Source organism: Lampris incognitus, chromosome 4 (genome assembly GCF_029633865.1).
Source record: "Lampris incognitus isolate fLamInc1 chromosome 4, fLamInc1.hap2, whole genome shotgun sequence".
In the NCBI taxonomy this organism is placed as follows: Eukaryota; Metazoa; Chordata; class Actinopteri; order Lampriformes; family Lampridae; genus Lampris; species Lampris incognitus.
Genome location: NC_079214.1, coordinates 68,258,686 through 68,281,928, shown reverse-complemented (window position 1 = coordinate 68,281,928; position 23,243 = coordinate 68,258,686). Strand labels below are relative to the sequence as shown.

The 23,243-nt window shown below is 46.7% G+C and overlaps 1 protein-coding gene across 3 annotated transcripts in view; it reads right to left on the bottom strand.

Moving 5' to 3' along the window:
- The window catches only part of sox6 (SRY-box transcription factor 6), a 144,131-nt gene that overhangs the window by 96,355 nt on the left and 24,533 nt on the right, over positions 1–23,243 (bottom strand). For all 3 annotated transcript variants that reach the window (XM_056278321.1, XM_056278322.1, XM_056278320.1), the window contains exon 3: positions 10,350–10,439. In XM_056278321.1, coding sequence (XP_056134296.1) covers positions 10,350–10,439 — 90 coding nt within the window. The remainder of the gene's footprint in view (positions 1–10,349; positions 10,440–23,243) is intronic.

The window sequence follows — 23,243 nt, the reverse complement described above, 5'->3', positions numbered from 1 at the left end:
TGACGCACCGGTGGGGGGTGGGGGGGACACAGGGAAGCCGGGGTGTTCAGTTTCAGTTCATTCAGCGTTCACCTTTTCAGATTCCTGCCTCTTTTAAAACGTCAGAAGTGGGGCTAGAAAACACCAACCGACTAAACAAACGATAAGAGGAAAACAAGCAGAGCCACGGTTGCTTGGGGAGGGACGAGGGGCATTCGAGCCTCGGGGTTCGCGGATAAAAGGCACTTTGTAGGGGTGCGATTTGTTCTGTCCAATGCCCACATCTCCCTCTCTCTTGGCTCCCTCCTCTCTGCTCTAATCAAGCAGTCTCTAATTTGGGTTCCAAGTCCAGTACCGGAGAAAAGAAGGAGCCTTGTTACTTTGAAGAGTCCCAAGTGAATAACACTGATAAAAGATTCAGGCACAAAAAAAAAGAAGAAAAGAGAGGGAGGGTTAAGGGCGAGAAGGGGGGGAAGTCACAAGGCGCCCTATTCTCTCCCCTTCCTTTAGTTAGGACAGCTGAGCCATTATGACCAGAGCTGAATGACTTTTTTTAGACCAAGAACACTGGAATTTCTTTGTCTCTCTGTCAGTCAGCTATTGTGGATGCGTCCATATGCTGCAAGCCCGTCCTAAGTAAATTAAGACTAGCCTAAATGCTACGATTGTACTGCGCCGTGTCCTGACTGCACATAGTTAGAATGCCATACATGCTGAAGCTCTCTCGCTCTCGCGCTCTCTCGCCTCCTACTTCCTGTTCGTGGATGTTTGCGCTGCATGTGGACGGGAGTGTGCACCAGTGGGTGCCTGTTTGGGCTGCACAGAGCAAAAGGTGCATGTCTCTGACAGAACACACTGTGCTGTGGATTCTTAACACAAATATGAACTCTGTGGTCACCTGAACCCCCTTCCCATGTCTGCAAAACACAGAGAACCAATCTAATCATGGCTAAAAGCATAAGATGCAGCCTTTCTTAGTGTTGAAAGAGAGGTGTTTTTCAGGGCACAGGCCTTTCACTCAAAATATCAAATCAACTGTAACAAAAGTATGAAGCAGCTTCGACACCAAAATCAATTTATGTGTCATCATTTGTCATGATGAAAACGTTCCACAGAATCGCTTGAGGTAATGAAGACATAAAGGCCCCGTTTAGACTACAGGCAAATCCGATTTGTTTCTCAAATCTGGTCTTCAGGACTGACTGTCCAGACTGTTATCTGCAAGTGATCAGATCGGATTTGGCTTTGTTCAGACTGCAGCCACATCGTCGACCGGTCTGCATTGTTTGCTGTGGTAACGACGTAGGTGTGGGTACGTTGCACGTGTGTTGTGTGACGTAATATGCCGTCAACTTCTGTGCAGACAGACAACAACAAAACACCATGGAGATATGTCATCTCACCCTTCAGGCACTGTCAAGTCGTGGTCCACAACTCCTCCGTCACACCAGACAATATCAGTGACGGCGCAGAATCTGACGTTAACATGTGTTGTGTTGTGTTGTGTTGTGTCGCATTGCGAGTGACGTAATGGACAGTTTGAAATCCGATTTGAGTGGCTAGAGCATCCAGACTGAGACACATCTTTAGAAATCAGATTTGAATCAGATATGAAACCACCTCCGAATGTGGCTCAAATCTGATTTGCAAAGATCAGATTCAAATCTGTTTTTTGCTGTTCAGACTACATAGGAGAAATCAGATTCCAATCTGGATTTGCCAAAAATCAGATTTGGGCTGCCAGTCTAAATGGGGTCAAAGAGTAGTTCTTCCTATAAGCTGGTACATCAGTATTGCTATAAGGCCATATGTGTTTTGAGGAACATGGCATTAAACTCTCCGTCCCAGAGCCCAGACAATGTGAGCAGCAGCTGTTTTAGCTGGCCTTCTGCCCTGCCATTGTACCAAAGCTGTTAATCCTGCCAATAAAACACCATTAACAAGCATGAGCAAGACTCACTTTTACATGTTGTACAATGGCTGCTCTGACTATCAGTCCTCAGGACTTGCTGCAGAACATGAATGCACAGGCTACTCCAAACTGACTGACTGCTCACCAGCCTGGTCCAAATGTCACATGCTTAAACTCATTGACATCCTTGGCTTCACACTCTTAGCAGTAATGCGTCTACATATGCTGATGATGGCTGTGTAGTATGTGCACTGTACAGACTAGTGGATATAGTGTGCGTGTGTCAGTGTGTGTGATTGTAAACGTTATCTGTGCATAGCTACTAGACAGCATTGCAGAATGAAACATCTTTACAGCTAAACTGTTTTGCAAAAATATTTTTGCAAGACCTTCTCTGATGGACACGCTGAGAGGCCATTAATAAAAACACCCACTTTAACCAGTGTGCGTCTGCTCTCCACGCTGAACACTGATGCGGGTTAATATTCACATGATGGAGGAGGCGTTACTCTTCAGTCTAATTACGCTAATGTGAGAGCGGCAGCTCTTCACTGTCTATCCATGACACTGGACAAGGTACTTCATCAAAACCAAGATAGAGGCTCGACCTGTACATATTACGGCACATATTACTCCCCTCCTCAAGCAAATAAACTTTACTTTCTCTGCTCCAGGCAGATCAGCGCTTCACTTCATTCCGTGGCTACAGATGGCCAGACAGGCCCGCAGGATGATGATGCAGTGAGGGACGGTGTGTGTACGGATGTGTAGACATCAGCGTGCAGCAGAGATCCCCAGCAGATGAGCACTAAGTAAACTTCCAGCGTCTCTATTCACTGCCCGTGGCCTTCACGACGAAGACGTCGACCTCTAGACCAGACGGAACACAAGGGGCAAACACCAGACAACAACCACACCAAAACCTCCAGGCCCAGCATGAAAGACAGGACGATGGAGAGAAACTAAAGTCTGCAAACCTTGAAAACTAATTAATAATTTGACAGATCTTTGGTTGAAGATTATTTTGAAAAGGTTTATGAACCACAGTTGACAACTGCACTAGCACCAGCTAGTTTCTTTTAAGAGTTTGTTTAAAAGAAGAAGAAGAAGAAGAAGAAACAGAAAAATAAACTGATGTAATCTTAATCCTACAATTCTTCCTAACAGTTGCTCATTACTGTTTGGCCATACTGACTATGTCTGACGATGAGCAGACAGCAGACGCCATGCCCAACAAGTAGTACAGAACCAGAGGGCTGAGTGGACACCACAAGTTCATCCACACGTTTACAGAGTCATTACAGCAGGCCAGACATGATGAGTCTCATTTTACTAGGCCTTATAAACACCAGGCCAGGGCCGGGCCTCCAGCAGCACAGCAGCCACCACCAAACATGGCAGTCATTGCTTAAGATGGATGTGAGGCACCGGCCGGCTGGGGACAAGAGGAGAGGGGAGAAGAGGAGCGGGGAGAAAAAGGGCGGGGAGAAGAGGAGCGGGGAGAAGAGGAGTGGGAAGAAGAGACGTGAGGAGAAGAGGAGTGGGGAGAAGAGGAGCGGGGAGAAGAGGAGTAGGGAGAAGCGGCGTGAGGAGAAGGAGCGGGGAGAAGAGGAGTGGTGGGGAGCAGGGAGGCAGGCCAGCCGGGAGGCAGGCCAGCCAGAGTGGTGGAGGCTCCGTTAAGTAAAATCCCCATGACAGACCAACGTGGAGCAGCTGAAGGTTGGGAGGCTTCATGGCTGTGAGGACACAGTTTGCTGTGCAGTGGGAAAACTGATAAATATTTCATTATTGTGCCCCCTCCATGCACGAGGGAGAAACGCTCCTTTGTCAAAATAAAGCCCCGAAAATAATTTACACACCCCGGGAATAAGAGCAGGAGAGTTAAATATCTGCAAATAATTAGACAAATATAAAGTCAAGTCATCAACTAATTGTAATGACAAACTATATGAACTAAAACTCAATCTTAAATTAAACAGAAAACTGGTTTCTCTCTCGCTCTCTCTCTCTCTCACACACACACACACACACACACACACAGACACACACACAGGCACATCTCTTTCCCCCTCTACAACCATTGCCACAAGCTGGATTCCTCAGTTCATTACAAGGAAAAACACACGGTCTAACACTCTCATACATTCATCTGGCCAGTGTGGTGTGCAGGATAATGATTTACTGTGGCTCGTATTTCACCTGGGCGCACAGGGCACGCCGTTGACTCAAGTGCCGGGGGGGAAACGAGGAGAGAAAACAAAACGCAAACTGAGGCACTTTTGACTGGAGCAACTGGACAGAAACACTCTTGTGGTGTTTGTCTGTTTGTTTGTGTGTGTGGTGTGTGTGTGTGTGTGTGTGTGTGTGTGTGAGTAGAAATCCACACATGTGGGTGAGTTTGTGTGCATGTTATTGAGCGCAACGGCTGCAACAGTTCCCTCCTAAACTGCAAAACACAGAAAACATCATATCAATTGAGATAAACTAGATATTAGTATCATAAAATACTCGTACTGCAAAGCTGCAACATTCCGACTGAGTAATACCATGTACATTCCACTATAATAATAATAATGATATAATAATACCATGTACATATACTTTCCACTATAGTAATAATATAATAATACCATATACAGTCCACTATAATAATAATAATAATCTAATACCATGTACATATACTTTCCACTATAATAATACCATGTACATATACTTTCCACTATAATATTAATAGTATAATTATATCATATACAGTCCACTATAATAATAATAATAATAACAATATAATATCATATACAGTCCACTATAATAACAACATAATACCATGTACATATACTTTCCACTATAATAATAATAATATAGTAATACCATATACAGTCCACTACAATAATAATAATAATAATAATATAGTAATACCATGTACATATACTTTCCACTATATTTAATGTCATGCTGACTGTGAACCCAAATAACTGTGTGTTAAAGTGTCAAATGCTGAAGCGAAAGTGAGCGGGCATTTCTCAGTGATAAGAAGTCGTATTCCCGCCGAGTCGCGGCGATGCGCTGCGCTGCGCCGCGCCGGCCCTGCGTTGCTGCGCGTCTGGAGGTAAATTAACACTTTACTGAAGCAGCGAGAATAAAGCCCAACCTCAAACTGAATAATCCTGTTCTGAGGCCGACCCAGATGGCTGAACAATATGAGCTCTGTGTTCGCACACAGTAGACTCCTGTCTGTGCGGGGCAGGGCCCGAACCCAGGTAGGGCCAGCGTCAAATCAGTCTCAGCTGAAGCCCTAACACCCCCCCCCACCACCACCCCTGCCCCCCCCCCCACACACACCCTTAAAGAGCTTCCACTTATCTGCCTGCCACAGGACTGTCTGTGTGCGCCCCACCGCCGTTATGTAGGCAGCATTCTTAAATTGATTATGCCAGTGCAAGAGCGACAATTTTTGTGCTTCAGAATTCGAGCTACCGTTTCAACACAAACGCACAATGGTAAGCTTCATTTTTTTTTCTCCCCCCCCTCCAACAAATTCCAGGAGAACGAATACAGTTTGTGTTCCAATTTGGGAACCGCATATTTTCCTCCAGTTTAAGTAAATGCTTGTGCATTGACACCCCCCCCTCCCCGAGCCCCCCTCCCCCGAGCCCCCCCCCCCCCCCGGCCCGGCCCTCTGCAGGGAAACTTAAACAGGCCTGCTCAGTGCCACGCTTCAACGCCCTGCACGGCATTGTCTGGGTCGGCTCTGCCCCCGAAAAACAAACACGTCAAGACCCAATACTGCACCGAAACCACCTTACCGGTACCAATCTGGAGTACACTGATCAAGCTTGATCTGCTTTTGTAAACATGGTGCCAGCGTGTGTGTCACTACGCTCAGGATCACCGTGGCCGGAGCCCAAAACACACCGCCTGTCTACACCGTGGAGCATACCTCCAGAGGTGTGGCCACCACTCCAGCCCAGCGCGTCAAAAATGACAAGTCTGACCTGCCCTGTGTCAAATATCTGTTTTTGTAGCTCATTTTACACCCCACCCCCCCGTCTCTCTCTCTCCCTCTGTATTTACCGTGCTCCTCCCTCCACCTCAGCCGGTGTTATCTGCTACTTTCTGTGGTTTGGAGGCCGTCCAGGCCGCCTGCCTCTCCTGCGCTGTGGTTTTGTTCGGGAGATTTCATCTCCCTCCACAAGCGCTCGTCCTGACTGACAGCTGAGCTCAGGTATGAAAACAAACACTCACCTCTCCTGAAAAGAAACCCGCCGCTAATTCTCCCGCCGCTCAGACCCTGTTGTACTCCGCTAAGCCCCGACACACACACACGGCGCGGCGCGGCGCGGCGGCTGATAAAGGTCTGAAACCATTAAACCGTGACAACAACCTTGTCTTTGTCTCACGCCGGATTAAGGTGCCGGTTTTCCTTTCATTACAGGGACTTGCCAAAACAAAGGGGATTCAACACAAATTAAGCGGGTTTTGGCGGCAGAGCCGGCATGAAGACGTGGCATAATTCCACACGTGAAAAGGAAAGGGCCGTCTGGATTAGCGGGCCCTTTAAAGGCAACTCTCCCGTAGGTATTGTTCAGCCGACTTTCACCTGCGTGTTTACCGCGGGGCGGTAAAACGTCCCGGGCAAGTTGGGACACAAAAGGCAGCAGAAGTATGTGTTGCTCCCATGAGGGGGCCAAGGCCCCGGCGGGGCTCTCTCTCACGTCTATTGTTCTGCCGGGGAGGGAGACTCTGCGGCGTTACCGCCGCCGGTCCGCATGCGGCTCCGCGCCGGCGCACGCCGGCCGGGCCGCACGCCCTGCACGGGCCTGCTGGTGTTTCAGATGAGCGGCACAAAAACACGGCACCGGCGCAAACCCCCCCCCCCCCCAAACTCCGCCGTGAACAGCTGAGAACGCGGCTCTTCTGTTTTTCGGCAATGAGGTGCACAATATAATTGGTTTCAGACTCAATCGGTGGAGGTGGACCGTGCAAGGCCGGCGTGCCGGCCGGGAGCTTTTATGTGCATGTAAGCCTTCATCCCCTGACTCTTCTTTCCTTCATTTGGACCTACAGGCAGGCTTGCCCTTTGTATCGATTTTAACCTACTAATTAGCGGAAGCTCTGATTCGTCGCAGCACTTTAGATCTTAATCATAAGGTGTTTTCCGCTCGCTACCTTTGTTTGGGTTTTAATTAGGCGGACCTTGTGCGTCTCCAACCCTGGGTGCTTTTTAAATTGCCCGTATTTACATCAGGCAGACATCAAACGCGCGGGGAGACATTTGTAAGGGGGAGCACAAAGCAGCCCTTTGAAACGTCTACACTTATATGAAACGCCACGCTAATTAAAAAGCCACGGCTGCCGGGGTGATAGCGCGCCCGCTTCTCCGCCGGCGTGCAGGCGCTGGTGTGTGCAGGCCGTGTCTTCTGTGTGCGTCAACGGGCAGCCTCGCATTGTGTATTATCACGCTCCCTACCTGTTTACACATCGCCACATAACCTTACCATGCCCATCCATCAAACACAAGCAATGCTCTGTAATTTAATAGATCCGCTTTCAAAAGGCTAAATCACTCCCCGCACTTCCCCGCTGCACTTTGATCTACGGCAGCACACACGAGGGCAGGTACAATGAATCTAGTTTACTAACCGATGATTTATCCTTCACCTCATTAAGCTTATTGCCAATGAATATACTTAATACAACATTCTAATATTTTTTCTTCTGCTTCCCCCGGCCCGTGGTTAAAGCCCAATCCAATAATTAAAACCAAAGGCCAGTGTTATTATTCATGTCTGCCAGCCTTGTGTGATTACACTGAAGTCCACGCTGAAATCAGACACGCACACTGTACTGGTGGACACACACCTCCTTCACACGCACACCTTACTTTGTGTCTATTTAACCCCTGTGTTCTGGTTGGGTCAAAATGACCCATTTGACATTACAACTACTGACCATAAGCGGTGTTAATATTAGTAATAGTAGTAATAAGTGGGATAAGGATATGACATACTGGGTATTTTTAGATAAATATCACAAATGTATCACTATAAAATCCAAAGGTGGCTTGGGTCAATATGACCAGTGAACAATACCTCCACTGCTGCTTAGTGAACAGAACATGAGGATTAACACTAGAACGCTCTTAACATTAGAACGTTCTTTACTCTAGAACGTTCTTCACACGGGAACATTCTTAACACGTGAACATTCTGAACGCTAGAACGTTCCTAACACGAGGACATTCTGAACTCTAGAACGTTCTTAACACGAGGACATTCTGAACTCTAGAACGTTCTTAACACGAGGCCATTCTGAACTCTAGAACGTTCTTAACACGAGGACATTCTGAACTCTAGAACGTTCTTAACACGAGGACATTCTGAACTCTAGAACGTTCTTAACACGAGGGCATTCTGAACTCTAGAACGTTCTTAACACGAGGACATTCTGAACTCTAGAACGTTCTTAACACGAGGACATTCTGAACTCTAGAACGTTCTTAACACGAGGACATTCTGAACTCTAGAACGTTCTTAACACCTGAACATTCTTAACACAAGAACATTCTTAACACTGGAACGACCGGCATTTCACTCCTACCTAAAACGACCATGGGCAGTCAAAATGGCCGCCGGTTTTTAAACTCTATATTGTGTCAAGATAAATACCCAGTTGAGGTATTAATGCATTACATATGTTAGTATGTCTGTTATGAAACTAACTGACACCAAAATTAACATTTTAACAACTATAATACTATTTTTAAACAATTTAAACTTCAGAGAGACATGGCTGAACTTGAATAGCAAAATAGAAAAAGTGAAAATATGACCTGAAAAACAAACCGGAAAACAGATGTTGCTAATGTAACAAATGTAACAAGGCCTATAAAACGTGACATGTAAAAAAAGAAGTGAAAATAAATATTGAAACAGTCCCAAACAACGACCGGGACTTAAACACCACTAGAACAACCGTGGGCAGTCATTTTGACCGCAGCGATTTTTAAATTCTATATTGTGTCAAGATAAATACCCAGTAAAGATATTAACGCATTACATATGTTAGTGTGTCTGTTAAGAAACTAACTGACACCAGAATTAACATTTTAACAACTTTAACACTATTTTTCAAACAATTTAAAATGGCCGCTGTCCAACAGCTGTAAATACTGCACCGCCTGGTGGTAGTCATGGTGCGACTGTAACCAGACATGTTGGACATAACCACACATCAAGTTTGGACTATTTCTCTCCACTGGAGGACGCTAGTGTGTTTCTAGGACAGAGCAACGAACTTCACGAAGGAAATGACGCCACCAACACACGTCATAAAGACTGACATGACGCGCACCATCACACGCAAATTACAAGCGTCCATTTTGACGGCTCATGGTCGTTTTAGGTAGATCTTATAACTTTTTTGTGCAATTGACCTAAAACTCATTTTAATGCAAATATATGCAATTTTAGGAGCGTTCGGGGAGCGGCAGGTCTGTATCTTTTTTCCGCAAAGTTATTAAACTTTGAAAATCCAAAACCGTCAAAGTAACGGCCTTGGTCGCTCTAAAGAAAGCAACCATTCAACATACTGCTCGACACCTTTAGAACAGGAAACTCATGAAGGATCGACGTTGTATGCACCTATTCTGAGAATGTGTGGAGTCAGTCGTGTTTAGACGGCGAAAGGGAAAGAGACAGAAAGGGGTGATGGAGGCAGCCATGAAAGGAGAGCGCGGGAACCGGCTGCAGCTCGCTGTTATCAGCCAGCTGGTACTGAGCCGTCCCGCGCTGTGTAAACACGTAAGCGCTCAGTAACAGGCCGTGCTAAGGACTGAGGCATGGTCCGGCCCAGCGTCAGGCCCACCTCCCCCCTGTCGTAAACAGAGGTTCGGGGGAGTGCTGAGGCGTGCCGTGCCGTGCCGCACTTGATACGCCGCACAGGGCGTTCACCGAGTCCAGACATTCCTCTGAGCCGTGGGCTTCTTGAGAAGACTCCGCCGCATCTCCACGCCCTGCGTTCTCGCCTCATCCCAGGCACACTCTGTTTACATCGAGCCCACTCTGGCTCTCAAGCTGGGTTCAACAATCACCGGAGCCGCGTGATCGTGCCACATGGGCCACGGCCGGTGTGTGTGCGTGTGCGTGTGTGTGTGTCACCGGGTGTCTGAAGGGACAACAATCCTTTTCGATCTTTGAACCAGCAGTTTGAACAGAGGAGCAGGGAGTGGGTGTAAATAGGTTGGGATTTAGAAAGCGGGGCTCCGGGCAGACACGGGAATTCCAAAATAGATAAGGGAGAAGAGAAATGAATGGAGGAGGACAGCCAAAGGTTTTTGTTTCATTTCAGAGAGCGGAGCTGCTTCTGAGATTGATGCGGATAATGCATGTCTAACAGGCTTGCAGGACTTCGGAACATGACTGAGGGACGTGTGGTCGGGCCAGGGGACGGACAAGCCTACCTTTAACATCCCCCAGAAGCTCGCTAGCATTGAGCCGCTCCATCTTCTCTTTCCAGTCTTTGGACAGAAGTTTCTCCATGCATGACGACTCTGCAAAACAGGGACAAAATGAAGCAGACATATTAACGCACTTGTTTGAATTTCTACTGTGTGATTGTCAAAGGCATACAATTTCATAACATTCACCACTTCGTAGGTGTGTTACACCACAGAGAGGGGCATGTTCTCTTCTCTCTAGGTAAGGGCTCCATCTGACAAGTGATGGATGGGCTGAGGAGGTGGTAGAGGGAGGCAGACGTTGTGGGGATAACATAAGGGCAGAGACAGACATTAAGGGGGAGGCAGGAGTGGGACTGGGTACGTCCGAGCATTCGCAGGGCTGCCAATGATGAAAACAATTAACATTTGTCCAGCAGACAATGAATCACAGGAGGAATGGCTGTAATCTGCCACGCTGTCGTCGGGGTGGCTGATAAAGAACACGCCGGGCCGGGTGACCCAGGCCTCCACCATCCTGTACTGCTTAGGGGTCAGCCTGTTCACATCAAACACCACCAGCACCGGCACAGCTCCACCCCTCCACCCTCAGACAGTGTCTCCTCAGCATGCTGCCCCCCGCCTGAACCACACCAGCACCGCAACGCTCACGGGGAGGGGCAGGGAAGGCCATCTGATGAGACTTAAAGGATAATTCTTTATCAGTGCAATAGTTTCAACCTCAACAGTAGACTTGTTGCTCAGAGCAGCTTATTATGCCGTACATTTCTATTATTGGAACTCTGAAATTTGACACGCACTATCACATTACTGCATGTTTACCCAGAACTCTAGCTTCCTGCTTAAAGGGCCATTCCAACTTTTTACAGCCTAGGTCTTATTGTCATAGTTGCTGCCGTTGTGCATATTGGTTATGATGTTTTACTGACCGGTGTCATTGTACAGATTTTGGACGCTGGACCACCACTAGACACCGCTTTACTATGACGCCTTATGGGGCAACGCAACACTAGAGTCAGACATGTTCCGGCGAGTCCAGTTTAACCCGTTAATCCTTGTTGCAGTCGGGTGAATGCTCAGCCACTGCTGCACGTTGACTAGGATTTGGGTTGTACATGAAAGCTTGTGTAGAAGTGAGCATTAAACAACGCGTGTTTGATACCTGCAGTAATATGAGCTGCTCATTCCTGTGAGTTGAAGCAGGAAGTGCTGCAATGGAACAGACCGTTGATAATGTTGGACATTTTGGACAATAACTTTTAACACGGTCATTTTCCCGTCCAAATACGTAGTTGAGATAATTTGTTTAAATTGAACGTGTTGAGACGTGTAGGTACACGCAGCTTCTCAGAGCAGCAACTCTACTACTGAGGTTCATATGAAACTACTATGCAGGGGCGTCCGGGTAGCGTAGTGGTCTATTCTGTTTCCTACCAACACAGGATCGCCGGTTCGAATCCCCGTGTTACCTCCGGCTTGTTCGGGCATCCCTACAGACACAATTTGCCGTGTCTGCGGGTGGGAAGCCGGATGTGGGTATGTGTCCTGGTCGCTGCACTAGCGCCTCATCTGGTCAGTCGGGGCGTCTATTCGGGGGGGACTGGGGGGGAATAGCGTGATCCTCCCACGCGCTACGTCCCCCTGGTGAAACTCCTCACTGTCAGGTGAAAAGAAGCGGCTGGCGAAGCCACGTGTATCGGAGGAGGCATGTGGTAGTCTGCAGCCCTCCCCGGATCGGCAGAGGGGGTGGAGCAGCGACCAGGGAGGCTCGGAAGAGTGGGGTGATTGGCTGGGGTACAATTGGGGAGAAAAAAAATCCAAAAAATGTTTGTATTACATTTAAAAGAAGACATAATGCAGATTTCTTGCAAACTAAAGAATGTTCTTCGAAACGGTTCGGTCCACATGTTTCCCTGATTGCCCGGGGGGGTGATGTAATTTGAAAAACGGTGTTTATTCCCACTGGAAAAGGGCAGATGACAGATGACAGAGCAGACACACTTGCCATTAGCAGAGAGCTGCAGGGTCCGTCATGAAGACGGTCTCACGACTCGTCTGACAATGAGTCATCTGTGAACGCGGCGCTGCAGCAACAAAGGGACAGTGAAGCAAAGTGTTCTGGGTGATTTCAGGAGAGGTTGATGTACTCGTCATGTGGTCTCACGGCGTTACTGTAACATTCGGAATGGAAAGATGCTATCTACAACAGGAAGCGTGAGAGACGGAGAGCCAAAGGCGAAGAGGATGGTGACGGGCCTCTCAGATGCAGACCTCTGTTCTGCCACTGTTCTCCTCCACTTCTTCCTCTCATCATCACACGCGGGAGGTTTACTGCTCAGAAGGCATACCCTCACCGGCTCCTTTCACCCCGGGGTAAAATCTCTTGCCCTCCACTTCCCCGAGCCAAGCAGCGACACTCCTCTGACAAACACATGGACTTCAGAGGAGCGGGGAGTAATAAGGGGTCAGCGGCTCTTGTGCTCCTGTTTAAGGACGGCTTTGCACAGATCAAGCAGAGTGGCCATTTTGTTTGATCGTCCACTTCCTGCGATGTGCCGGGGGACCGACAGGACACCTCCAGCTGGGGGTCATTATAACATTACTTCTGCTTTATTGACTTTCCAATTCCAAACTCACAGTTTGTCCCGCTGACCCTGAGCGAGGGAAGGAAGGGAAGGTTGTGTGTATGTGTGTGTGTTAATGCGAGGCCTCCAGCCTCAAAATCACAGATCTTTGTGACCGCTGCACAGGACTGTAAAGACGGTAGCAGAAATCCTCGACATGGAACTACCACATCTTCATCATATTTACACCCCTCACTGCACAAGGAAAGCCCAGAACATCATGGAGGACACCAGCCACCCTGCTCAAGTTCTGTCCTCACACCGTCCATCTGAAACACACTACCAGAGCATCGAATCACACACCATCCGTCTCAGTAACAGCCCCCCCCCCCTTTCTCCCCAATTGTATCCGGCCCCACTCTTCCGAGCCATCCTGGTCGCTGCTCCACCCCCTCTGCTGATCCGGGCTGCAGACTACCACATGTCTCCTCCCTTACATGTGGAGTCACCAGCCACTTCTTTTCACCTGACAGTGAGGCGTTTCGCCAGGGGGACGTAGCGCATGGGAGAATCACACTATTCCCCCAGTTCTCCCCCCGAAAAGGCGCCCCGACCGACCAGAGGAGGCGCTAGTGCAGTGACCAGGACACATACCCACATCTGGCTTCCCACCCGCAGACACGGCCAGTTGTGTCTGTAGGGACGCCCGACCAAGCCGGAGGTAACACAGGGATTCAAACCGCCCCGTGCCAGTAGGCAACAGAATAGACCGCTACGCTACCCGGACGCCCGGTAATTGTGTCTTTCACAGGCAGTCAGGTTGCTGAACAGCTGAGCACACATATACACCTTACATTGTTTTGTTATTGTTTACTTTCCTGTATTGTGTATACATGTATGGATTCTGTGTACATAGTCTGTGTAGTAGGTCTAGTGTAGGTCTGGTGTAAGTCTGGTGTAGGTCTAGTGTAGATTTGATGTAAGTCTGGTGTAGGGATGGTGTAGGTCTGGTGTAGGGATGGTGTAGGGATGGCATAGGGATGGTGTAGGCCTGGTGTAGGGATGGTGTAGGTAGGACTGGCATAGGGACGGTGTAGGTCTGGTGTAGGTTTGGTGTAGGTAGGTCTGGTATAGGGATTATGTAGGGATGGTGTAGGTCTGGTGTAAGGATGGTGTCAGACTGTTGTAGGGATGGTGTAGGGATGATGTAGGTCTGGTGTAGGACTGTTGTAGGATGGTGTAGGGAGGATGTAAGTCTGGTGTAGGGATGGTGTCGGACTGTTGTAGGGATGATGTGGGGATGGTGTAGGGATGGTGTGCCCTTGTGTCCTTTATATTAAGGCAGAGAAAGCCAGAGCATAAATAATGTCATTGTATTCCAGTGCACATGGTAAAGTTGAAGCTGACTGATGCAGAGGAGGAAACACAACTCATCAATACAACACATCACCACAACTCATCAACAAAACTCATCAATACAAGTCATCAACACAACTCATCTCTTCCTCCCTGAGCATCACAACTGGGCATGAGAGAACTTCTCCTGAAGCAACAAGACCCTTTTAAATAATAACCATTACACACACACACACACACACACACACACACACACACACACACACACCAGCAGCAGCAGTGCATGACATTCTCTTCCTTTAAGCTTAGAAAAGGTCACTTGTAAACTGGTATGATAGCAAAATCAAACAAACAGCGAACACAAGTCAGTGTGAACACATATGCCGTCTCTGTCTCCCTTGTTCTCTTTCAATTTCTCTCTCTCTCTCTCTCTCTCTCTCTCTCTCTCTCTCTCTCTCTCTCTCTCTCTCTCTCTCTCTCTCTCTCTCTCTCTCTCTCTCTCTCTCTCTCTCTCACACACACACACACACACATACATACACACACACTTTCATCACAGATGCTGCTACAGCACTTGATCATTAAGGAATGCACCAACTGTTAGAGATAATGTGGTGCCAGCTTCCATTCTACTCCACTCCTCCCCCTCCCTCCTCCCTCCTCCCCCCTCCTCCCAGGAGTGCTGCTGCTCCCTCACTACTCCATTCCCTCCGCTGGGCCAGCCAGACACGACCTGCCAAGTCCTCCACCAGGAGAGGCTGCAGCTGGAATGCGCTGCTGTCCTCCCATCCTTTCCACCTGGGAGATGTGAGTAATGACCTGGATTAGTCTATAAAATATCCCTCAAACACCTCTCGCCGTTCTAAGCAGCAAGGACGAAACAAGCGAGCCCAAAATGGAGACTTTGTTTTGCTGCGCGGTCCGTACTTGCAGAAAGCACGCTGGGTAAACGGCTCAGACGTCTGGCTTGTTTCAGAACGCCCTTCCACGGCCTTTTACAAAAGAATTCAGATTAATTGTAGGAACGCTATTTTGGATTCTGAAATTCCTGTCTGTCTCCTCGGGAGACATTATATATGCCAATGGAAACACTGTTTAATATCAACATCATAATTACCGTCAGATTAAGACATAGAAAATAGAGCCACAGTGTGTGATCGTCTAAAGATCAACGAATTATCCCAAACGAGGGGCTCACACATCATCATCATCATCATCATCATCGCCGCCGCCCTGACGACATGTCACATGTCACCACATCTGCAGGGAAAACGCGAGCGTAAAAACACTGCAAATTCTAGTATTGCAAATGTCAAGAGGAGTTTGTTCCCCGCCTCATCTTGAAGTAGGACATTATGTTCATTGGGAATTAGCTCCAACAAGAGGAGAGCCCAATGAGTTTATTTTTATTTTCCTATGGGGGCTCTTAAATCTCGTACACCCCCTCTCCCTTTCCCTCCTCTTCTCAAGATAAAATGCTCTGTGGCTGGGGAGCAGACCATTCAGACGGGATGAGAATGGAATGAAAACAATAGCCCTTATCAGGCTCTTATTTACATTTTCCCAGCGTCCCTGCAGTAGACAGCTTGGCTTGTCACCGAGCCCAGATCGCCCCACTGGACCCAGACCAACTTCCTCCAGCCCCAGTGATTCCATTGGCCCCTATGGACCCACGCCTGGCACAGAACCCCTCCACGCTGCAGTCAGCACAGATAGGAACATACAAGACAAAACTACTGGAATATGTGTCCAAGACGTGTTCCCTTCGAGAGGGGAACGGTCTCCGGACCCCTAAGCCTGTCTGGGACCCATTGTCTCCTCTCTTGGGCTGGTACCGTACAGCTGGAAAAATGCCCCGAATCCTTTAGAAAGTTCCCGGCGAGTTTCCTCGCGGCACAAAGAAGAAAGTCAACAGTCACCAGCGGTTTGATGCTGCCAGCTTTGAAATGTTTATCTGTTATCTGTACTGTAATCACTGGCGTGCGGCGTGTCCGTGCAGGTATTCCAGGTTCCCATTGATGTGGGTGAGTGAAGCAAGAGGGATTGAAACACCTCGAGCCCAGATGAAGCGGCTAGATTAAGCTACTCCGTATTGAAAACAAAGCCAATGGTCCTCATAAATCTGAACAAGGGAGTATTTCCTGGTTTGTGTGTGATACAAACACAACTTTCAGCACCTGGCAGTCACTTCTGCCAGGATATCATGTTCAACACAAACCACAACAGTGGAACTAAGAGGCTAACAGCCTCACCTGACACTGACAAGCTCCAGCTTCTCCCGAAGAGAACCGTGGACACGATCTCTCTCTCTCACTCTTGTCTGTCTGTCTGCAGCTAGCTCTCTCCCTCCCTCCCTCCCTCCCTCTCTCCCTCCCTCTCTCTCTCCCTTTTGCAGAAATCTTTTTCACATGCCATTGGTCTTGTTTTCTCTCCAACGTTTTGATACTGCAGTTTATTCACATACTGATACAACTCAATATGAATTATTGTGCTACTGCAAATGTTGTAAAAAAAAACAAAAAACTATCAGGTTGTAAAAAAAGTGATTTGTAGTTAGGGGATCAGTGCTCGTCACAGGCGCACAGATTTAGGGGAAAGCCATTTGCCATTTGCTGTCGTTTCTGTATTTTTACAGTTGAGCAACTGTCGGACGCTGTAGATTGACTCAAATTACTGAGCAAAACACGGAGGATGCACGGAGATACACTCTGGGGTAAATCAAATCTGGCCAATTTGTGGTTGAAATGACCTGTAAAAAGCAAATCTCTGAGATTTATTCCACTCTTATTCACTCTCCTACAGTATGTCTCCAAACTGGCACCGGAAGATACATTTCGGCGCACATCAACACGGGGAAATATTCCACAGCTGACTTTACTTGAGCTTGCAGCTGACACAAAAATGTCTCTGTGGCTAAAAGCACTAAACACATCGGTGCAACAATGCGTTGTATTTTAAAAGCCTTGCAGCATGCCCTGCAGCAGGTGCTCTGTTCCAGCCAGTTGTCTGGAAACGGCAGTAAATACGGTGTTTCCACCGTCTGCCACCCACCAGGTTCTGGGTGTCAGATCAGCGTGCACGCTCCTCTCCCTGCAGAAAGAGGATGCTTGCATCCGGGTGTTTGTTTGGTTGCAAAGCCGTCGACGGAAGAGAGAGCGAACGCTGTCTGACAGAGCCGGAGCAGTTATAAGTCACGGCAAACAGACAAGAGACCTCCCCTTTAGCGTCAGCCTTGTATATCAGTCGTCCCTGCCTCAAGGGGAAACACGTAATTACCAAATCAATGATCAGCTGACATTGGCCGTGTAAATAACTTCCTCCTCAGAACTCGGCAGCCTCGCTGGCGGAGGCTGGGACAGGCTGCTGCTGCCGTGTCCTGGGGGCACACAGACGATAAGAGATGGAAACCCAAACTACGCTTTGAGTCGAAAAGTACCTGCGCGCACCGCTTACAGCGACACGTAGCTAGGTTAAACCAGGACGGCCAAGGCCGTCATTTTGACGGTTTTGGATTTTCAACGTTTAATAACTTGCAGTGAGTTTTACATCAATTGCACACACCACAGCGGCCATTTTAAATTGTTTGAAAAATACTATTAAAGTTGTTAAAATGTGAATTTTCGCGTCAGCTAGTTTCCTAACAGACATACTAACGCATGTAATGCGTTAATATCTCAACTGGGTATTTATCTTGACACAATATAGAGTTTAAAAACCGGCGGTCATTTTGACCGCCCACCGTCGTTTTGGGTAGGAGTGAAATCCCGGCCCTTCTAGCGTTGACAATGTATTTACGTCCAACTCAAACCCAAATGAAACCACTACTAGGCGAGAAAACAACAGTAAGCTGGAATGACAAGGCTGAAGTTCGTGGGAAATGAATGGGAAAACAAGTTGCGTGAACTGAAATGTGGCGGTGTGTACTTGTTGGAAAGACCTGCTGCTGTGCAACAATTACAACGTGAAGATGCAGCACGTTTGTTTTAGTGTAGAGAAAACCTACTGTATATGTACATGAAACTGTACATGTATATGAAACTGAAGATGGGTTATGGGCTTTCGGTGACTAGTAATAATAATAATAATAATTTTATTTTTAAAGCACCTTTCTAAAACAACGTTACAAAGTGCTTCACAAAACAAAAAAAAACAAAAATACAGATAAAACCAGACAAGGCAGGAATACGAGTGAGCTCAAATAAGAGTAAAATGAAAAAGAGTAAAAATAGTAGGTAGACGTTTTGCCTCGTGTGATGTCCCACATGTAGCTAGTGCCCAGCTGTGTCACAGTTAGCCAGGAGGCACAGTGGAAACTGCAGTTATGTTATCGGCGCAGCTTAGCCGCTCGCTATTACGCCTGCAAGCTAACAAACACAGGGAGGCTAGCACGGCTAAAGCATTATTTCTCCTCCATTTGAGGAAAAAAAGAAGTGCAAATCCCTTTTCCTGGCACCGTTTTGGCTCTGATTAAAAAGCTGATCACTCCTCAGTCTAAAAGGAGTATTTTTTTTGTTGTTGTCGTTTTTGGTGTGACCGCAATATAAAGCTCGCTGCTAAAGTCATGATTCTTCATTTCCCATTGAGAAAAAAATACTTTCCCAATTTATTTTGACATAAAATGCAATTCTCTTTCATTTAATGCACCCTCATTCGGCACCATCTAAACGCTGTCTTCAGGGTTAAGTTTCTTTTTTTGGAGATAAGGCAGAGAGAATCCTCAGTCTGTGATGACGAGCTGGCGTCTCCAACACACGCCACACTTCATGTAAGACAAATCAAAAGTCTGGGATGAAAAAAAAAAATGACTGTGATAAACTCCAAGGAATCCTTTGAATATCTTAATCACAGAGACACTAAAAACAAGACCCCATCATCGCGCCAAATAAAACATAATAATTACAAGATGCAAGCAGGGAAGTGAAAACGCAGAGAGAAAACATGTTTTGTCATTGCGCCGGTTGTCCCCGAGACAACAGCTGTTGGATGCTGCAAATACTTCTGAAGTATCTATAATCACGTTGTTATTGAAGGAGGACAAAAAGGGCACTAATTGCAAGGGAGCAATCTGAACGCAATAGGTTATACACCCGGGTGATGGGCACAATGCGCACGCTAAAAGAGGGAGATGGGGAGGGAAAAAAACACAACACTCCGAGCACAACAGTGCCTTGTCACTCATTTTCAGGCAATTACCTCTCTCCTTGTCAACAGTTTTAATAACCTCTATCATTTCCAGAGGATTTCTCGGTGCAGTTAAATAATTCCAACATTTTAACATGGAAATGCCAGTGCCGGCATGCATGGGTGAAGAGGTCCAGCTCCTTGAGGCATGTCAGCGCTTTGTGCAGCACCTGCATCTTGTTGTGGGCTTGATTTAATTGACACCTAATACTGCTCATTATTCCACTTGGTGAACATCTCTGTTAGTCCCCTTTTAGTCTCACCCGTAAGAGCCACTTGGCCTTGTAAACACATACGACACGTAGAGCCAGCCTGGAGGAAATTATTCTTCATCTGTTGTGAAAAATGATCTTTTTTTCCTTCCTACTCTTTCAAAACTTCTTGCCTTAAAAAAGAAATGTGCTGCGGGCCATCCTCCTCCCAACACACACCTATGTGCCTGGCTGCCTGCAGGAAGGGAACTGGTCAAAGTAGTCTCTTGAAAAGGCCGGGGGTCAAGAGAAGGCTTTCGATAAAGTCGTTCATCAGCCGCTCACAAGTAAAAATGTGTTCTTACCCGTGGAATCTTTTAGCTCTCGGTAATGTCTGACAGGCAGCGGCAAAGCCCGACGGTTACTTGTGATTCCTTCCTCCTAACATCTATTGTCCGCCTCTTGCAACGAGCGATCACCCAGGCCTGCAGGGACATCGGTGTCAGCTAGCTGGTGTCTAAATACAAGCGTTATCCAGCTTCTACCTGGTCTCTGAGACAAAACTCGGGGCTAAAAAAACCCCATGGGTGTGTAGGAACACATCTGTATGTAGGAACCATTCACGAATGAGACCAACGACATTCGATTTGTGGAAGACCAAATCGGGTCTGTGGAAGCCGATGACCCAGTGCATGGACACGGCACATATAATGTCATATAATGTCAAAACAGCTTCCATCTGAGTGACGTATTCAGTTTTGTGTGTTCATTTTCTGTTTTCATTCTGTTAGCTTTATATCGGAGTAAAAACTAGTGAGTTGTCCATGGCAAAATAAAACAAGATGACAAATCAAATAGATTAAATACCCCCAAAAAACAAAACCTGGGATGGGATTAAGATAGATCCCACAAGACACACCTGGATACAAAACCAATAGACAGGAAATAAATAATAAAAAAAAAGGCTGGTAGTGTTCTGATGAAGGTCAATTGTAATGCAAGGAGTAAAGCAAATTGTGCAAAATCTATAGAAACACAACCCTAATCTACCTAAACACCCTGTCAGGAAATAACACAACCCTGATCAAGCTAAACCCACTGTGTATGTACATACAGGGTTCAAATGGACAACATAGCATAGATACAATATGCCTACAAATGATTTAATCATTTTAATTTATTTTAACATTGTTTGTCTTTTTTTTTCTCAAGACAGCTGAGAAAGACCAAGACTTGCTGGTCTGTGTGACCAGGAACCTTTAGCCCTGCCTTGCCTTTATCTGCACCGACCAAGGTGCTAATCCCACAGTTTTGACCTGGCCATTCTGACAAGCCATATACACACACACACACTGCATCCTGACCTCTCTAAATAGGACATGTGTCTATCAAGCATATATGAATTAACTGTCCCCAAGAGGGTTCACCTCCTGAGCCGAGCATCATGTGACCTCCCTCAATCCATTTTACTGCAGCACTCTGTGGCAATCAGGCCTGAATTATTAAAGTGAGCAGTGAGCAATGATCAATTCATTGTGGCCCTTGGCCGCAGACCGCTCGGCCATACTTCAGCAGAAATGACATTGAGAACACTTGGATATGCTTCCAGACAATGCACATAAATGTGAAATATGTCAGACCCAATATGTCAGTAATAATAACTGTACAGGCTGAGGCCATGTCCAGGCTAATCTTAAGGAAATGCTGCTAGATGACTGTAAGAAGGTGAGAAGGTTGTGAGAACATTTCACCACTGCGATTTTTTTTTTCATTTGTTGAGAGAGAGAGACAGAGACAGAGAGAGAGAGAGAGATTTCTATTTCTTCTATCTTGTCTGAACCATCTTGCCTGCTGTGTGCTACATCCTGAGCAGGGCCATCCTGGTCCAGCTACCTGGTCCAGCTACCCGGTCCAGTGGGAGCGGACATCTGCAGTGTTATGGGACATGGGTGCCTGTGTGGATGATTCTGTGTATGAAACATTAATGCATCTTGAAGAGACACTGCTGCAAGCTATCAGGCCTACCGTGCCTTCTTCCCAAGGCCATGGGCCTGAAAAACAATCTGCCATGGAGGCTTGTAACACCGAACTAAACCCCTCCTTATCACCAAAGAAATGAGCGATAAGGAGAAACAACAGCTAAGAAGTTGAGAGATAACGGGCAAGTATGCAACTCAAGGAACCTGGAAGTAAGAAGAGAAGCAAGGAGAAAGGGAAGGAAAAAAAATCCAATCAAAACGTAGCAAGGAGGAGATGAGGAGCCAAGATAAACCAGTACTCAAAGCCCCCAAAACTGCAATCTCCTCTTAAGCCGGAGAGTGGCAGCTGGCAGAACAGCTGGTGAATAGGATTAATGTCAGAAGAATGAAATAAAACTCAACATATGTCCGAGCCTGAGGTGTTGGGACTGTGCGTGATTGTGCCCCCGATGGATGCCATGTGTGCAGCTGGAAGGAGCTGCTGTGCCGCTCCTCTCTCGAACCCACAAGGTCACTTTTAAGAACCAGGACCATTAAATGCTTGGATAGCAAAATGAACTTTTTCACTCCCTCTCCTCCTCTCTCCTCCTCTCTCCTTTCCTCTCCTCTCCTCTCCTCTCCTCTCCCGTCTCTGCTCTAAAGTCTGTGCTCAGGCAGCAGAGGGAGTCTTTGGAGCAACCTTGTTAATACAATTCGCCATAAATTCAGCAGGAAAACAATCCGCTGCCACTTTGACTGGGAACCGGGGACTAACACAGTCACACAAGGTCAAAGAGAATGTGTTTCAATGCCCAAAATAGTGTTTTTGTATCGCTGTTTATGATTTCAATGCAATAGTTAGTGGCCTCTAATATGACTGAATACCTTGAAAAAAAAATCAATTCTGGTGTCGCATCAATTAATGTATTTTTTCTTTTTTTTACTGCGTTTAGAAGACAAAGCATTAGGTGAGGATGGGAGGGAGACTATAGAAAGTGACAGTGTGTATGTACCTGTGTGTGTGTGTGTGTGTGTGTGTGTGTGTGGTGGGGGAGTACATCTCTGGAACCTCAGCCAGTACTGATGAGGGGGCTTCAGCACTTGTGAAGATGAAAATGAGAGGAGAAATATGTGGACTTAATTTCAATTTATAATTTCCATTTGATGTCTGGAATCATTAGGGTCCACACACACTGTTATGAATTATAATAATTTCACACAAAAATTAAATTACTGGGTACCTAGCAATGGAGAGGGTTTTTTTTTCTTTTTTTTCTTTTTTTTTTTTTGTTGGGTACCCTGCAATTTAACTGTCACATATAAATTTGGTTGCTAATCAATGCACCAAAACATTCACATTTATTCATCTCTGTTAAATTAGTGCGAGTGTGGAGGAAGTGCAGCGCGCTGTGATCACGGCTGTTCGGTGTGATTTACTAAATTAATGGGTGTCTGACTCTACAAGGACAAAAAGAAACTAATAGGATCCACATGAATGGATTAAAATTTGTAATTACGCTGTGTCGGGTATAGTCGCCCAAACTTTATTTCATCATAATCGGCTGGCAACCCCCGTAATATGTGCCCCACGGACTCAAGTGTTGTGTTATGTAAAAAGCACAGTAATAAGCAGGCTGTAATAGTCTT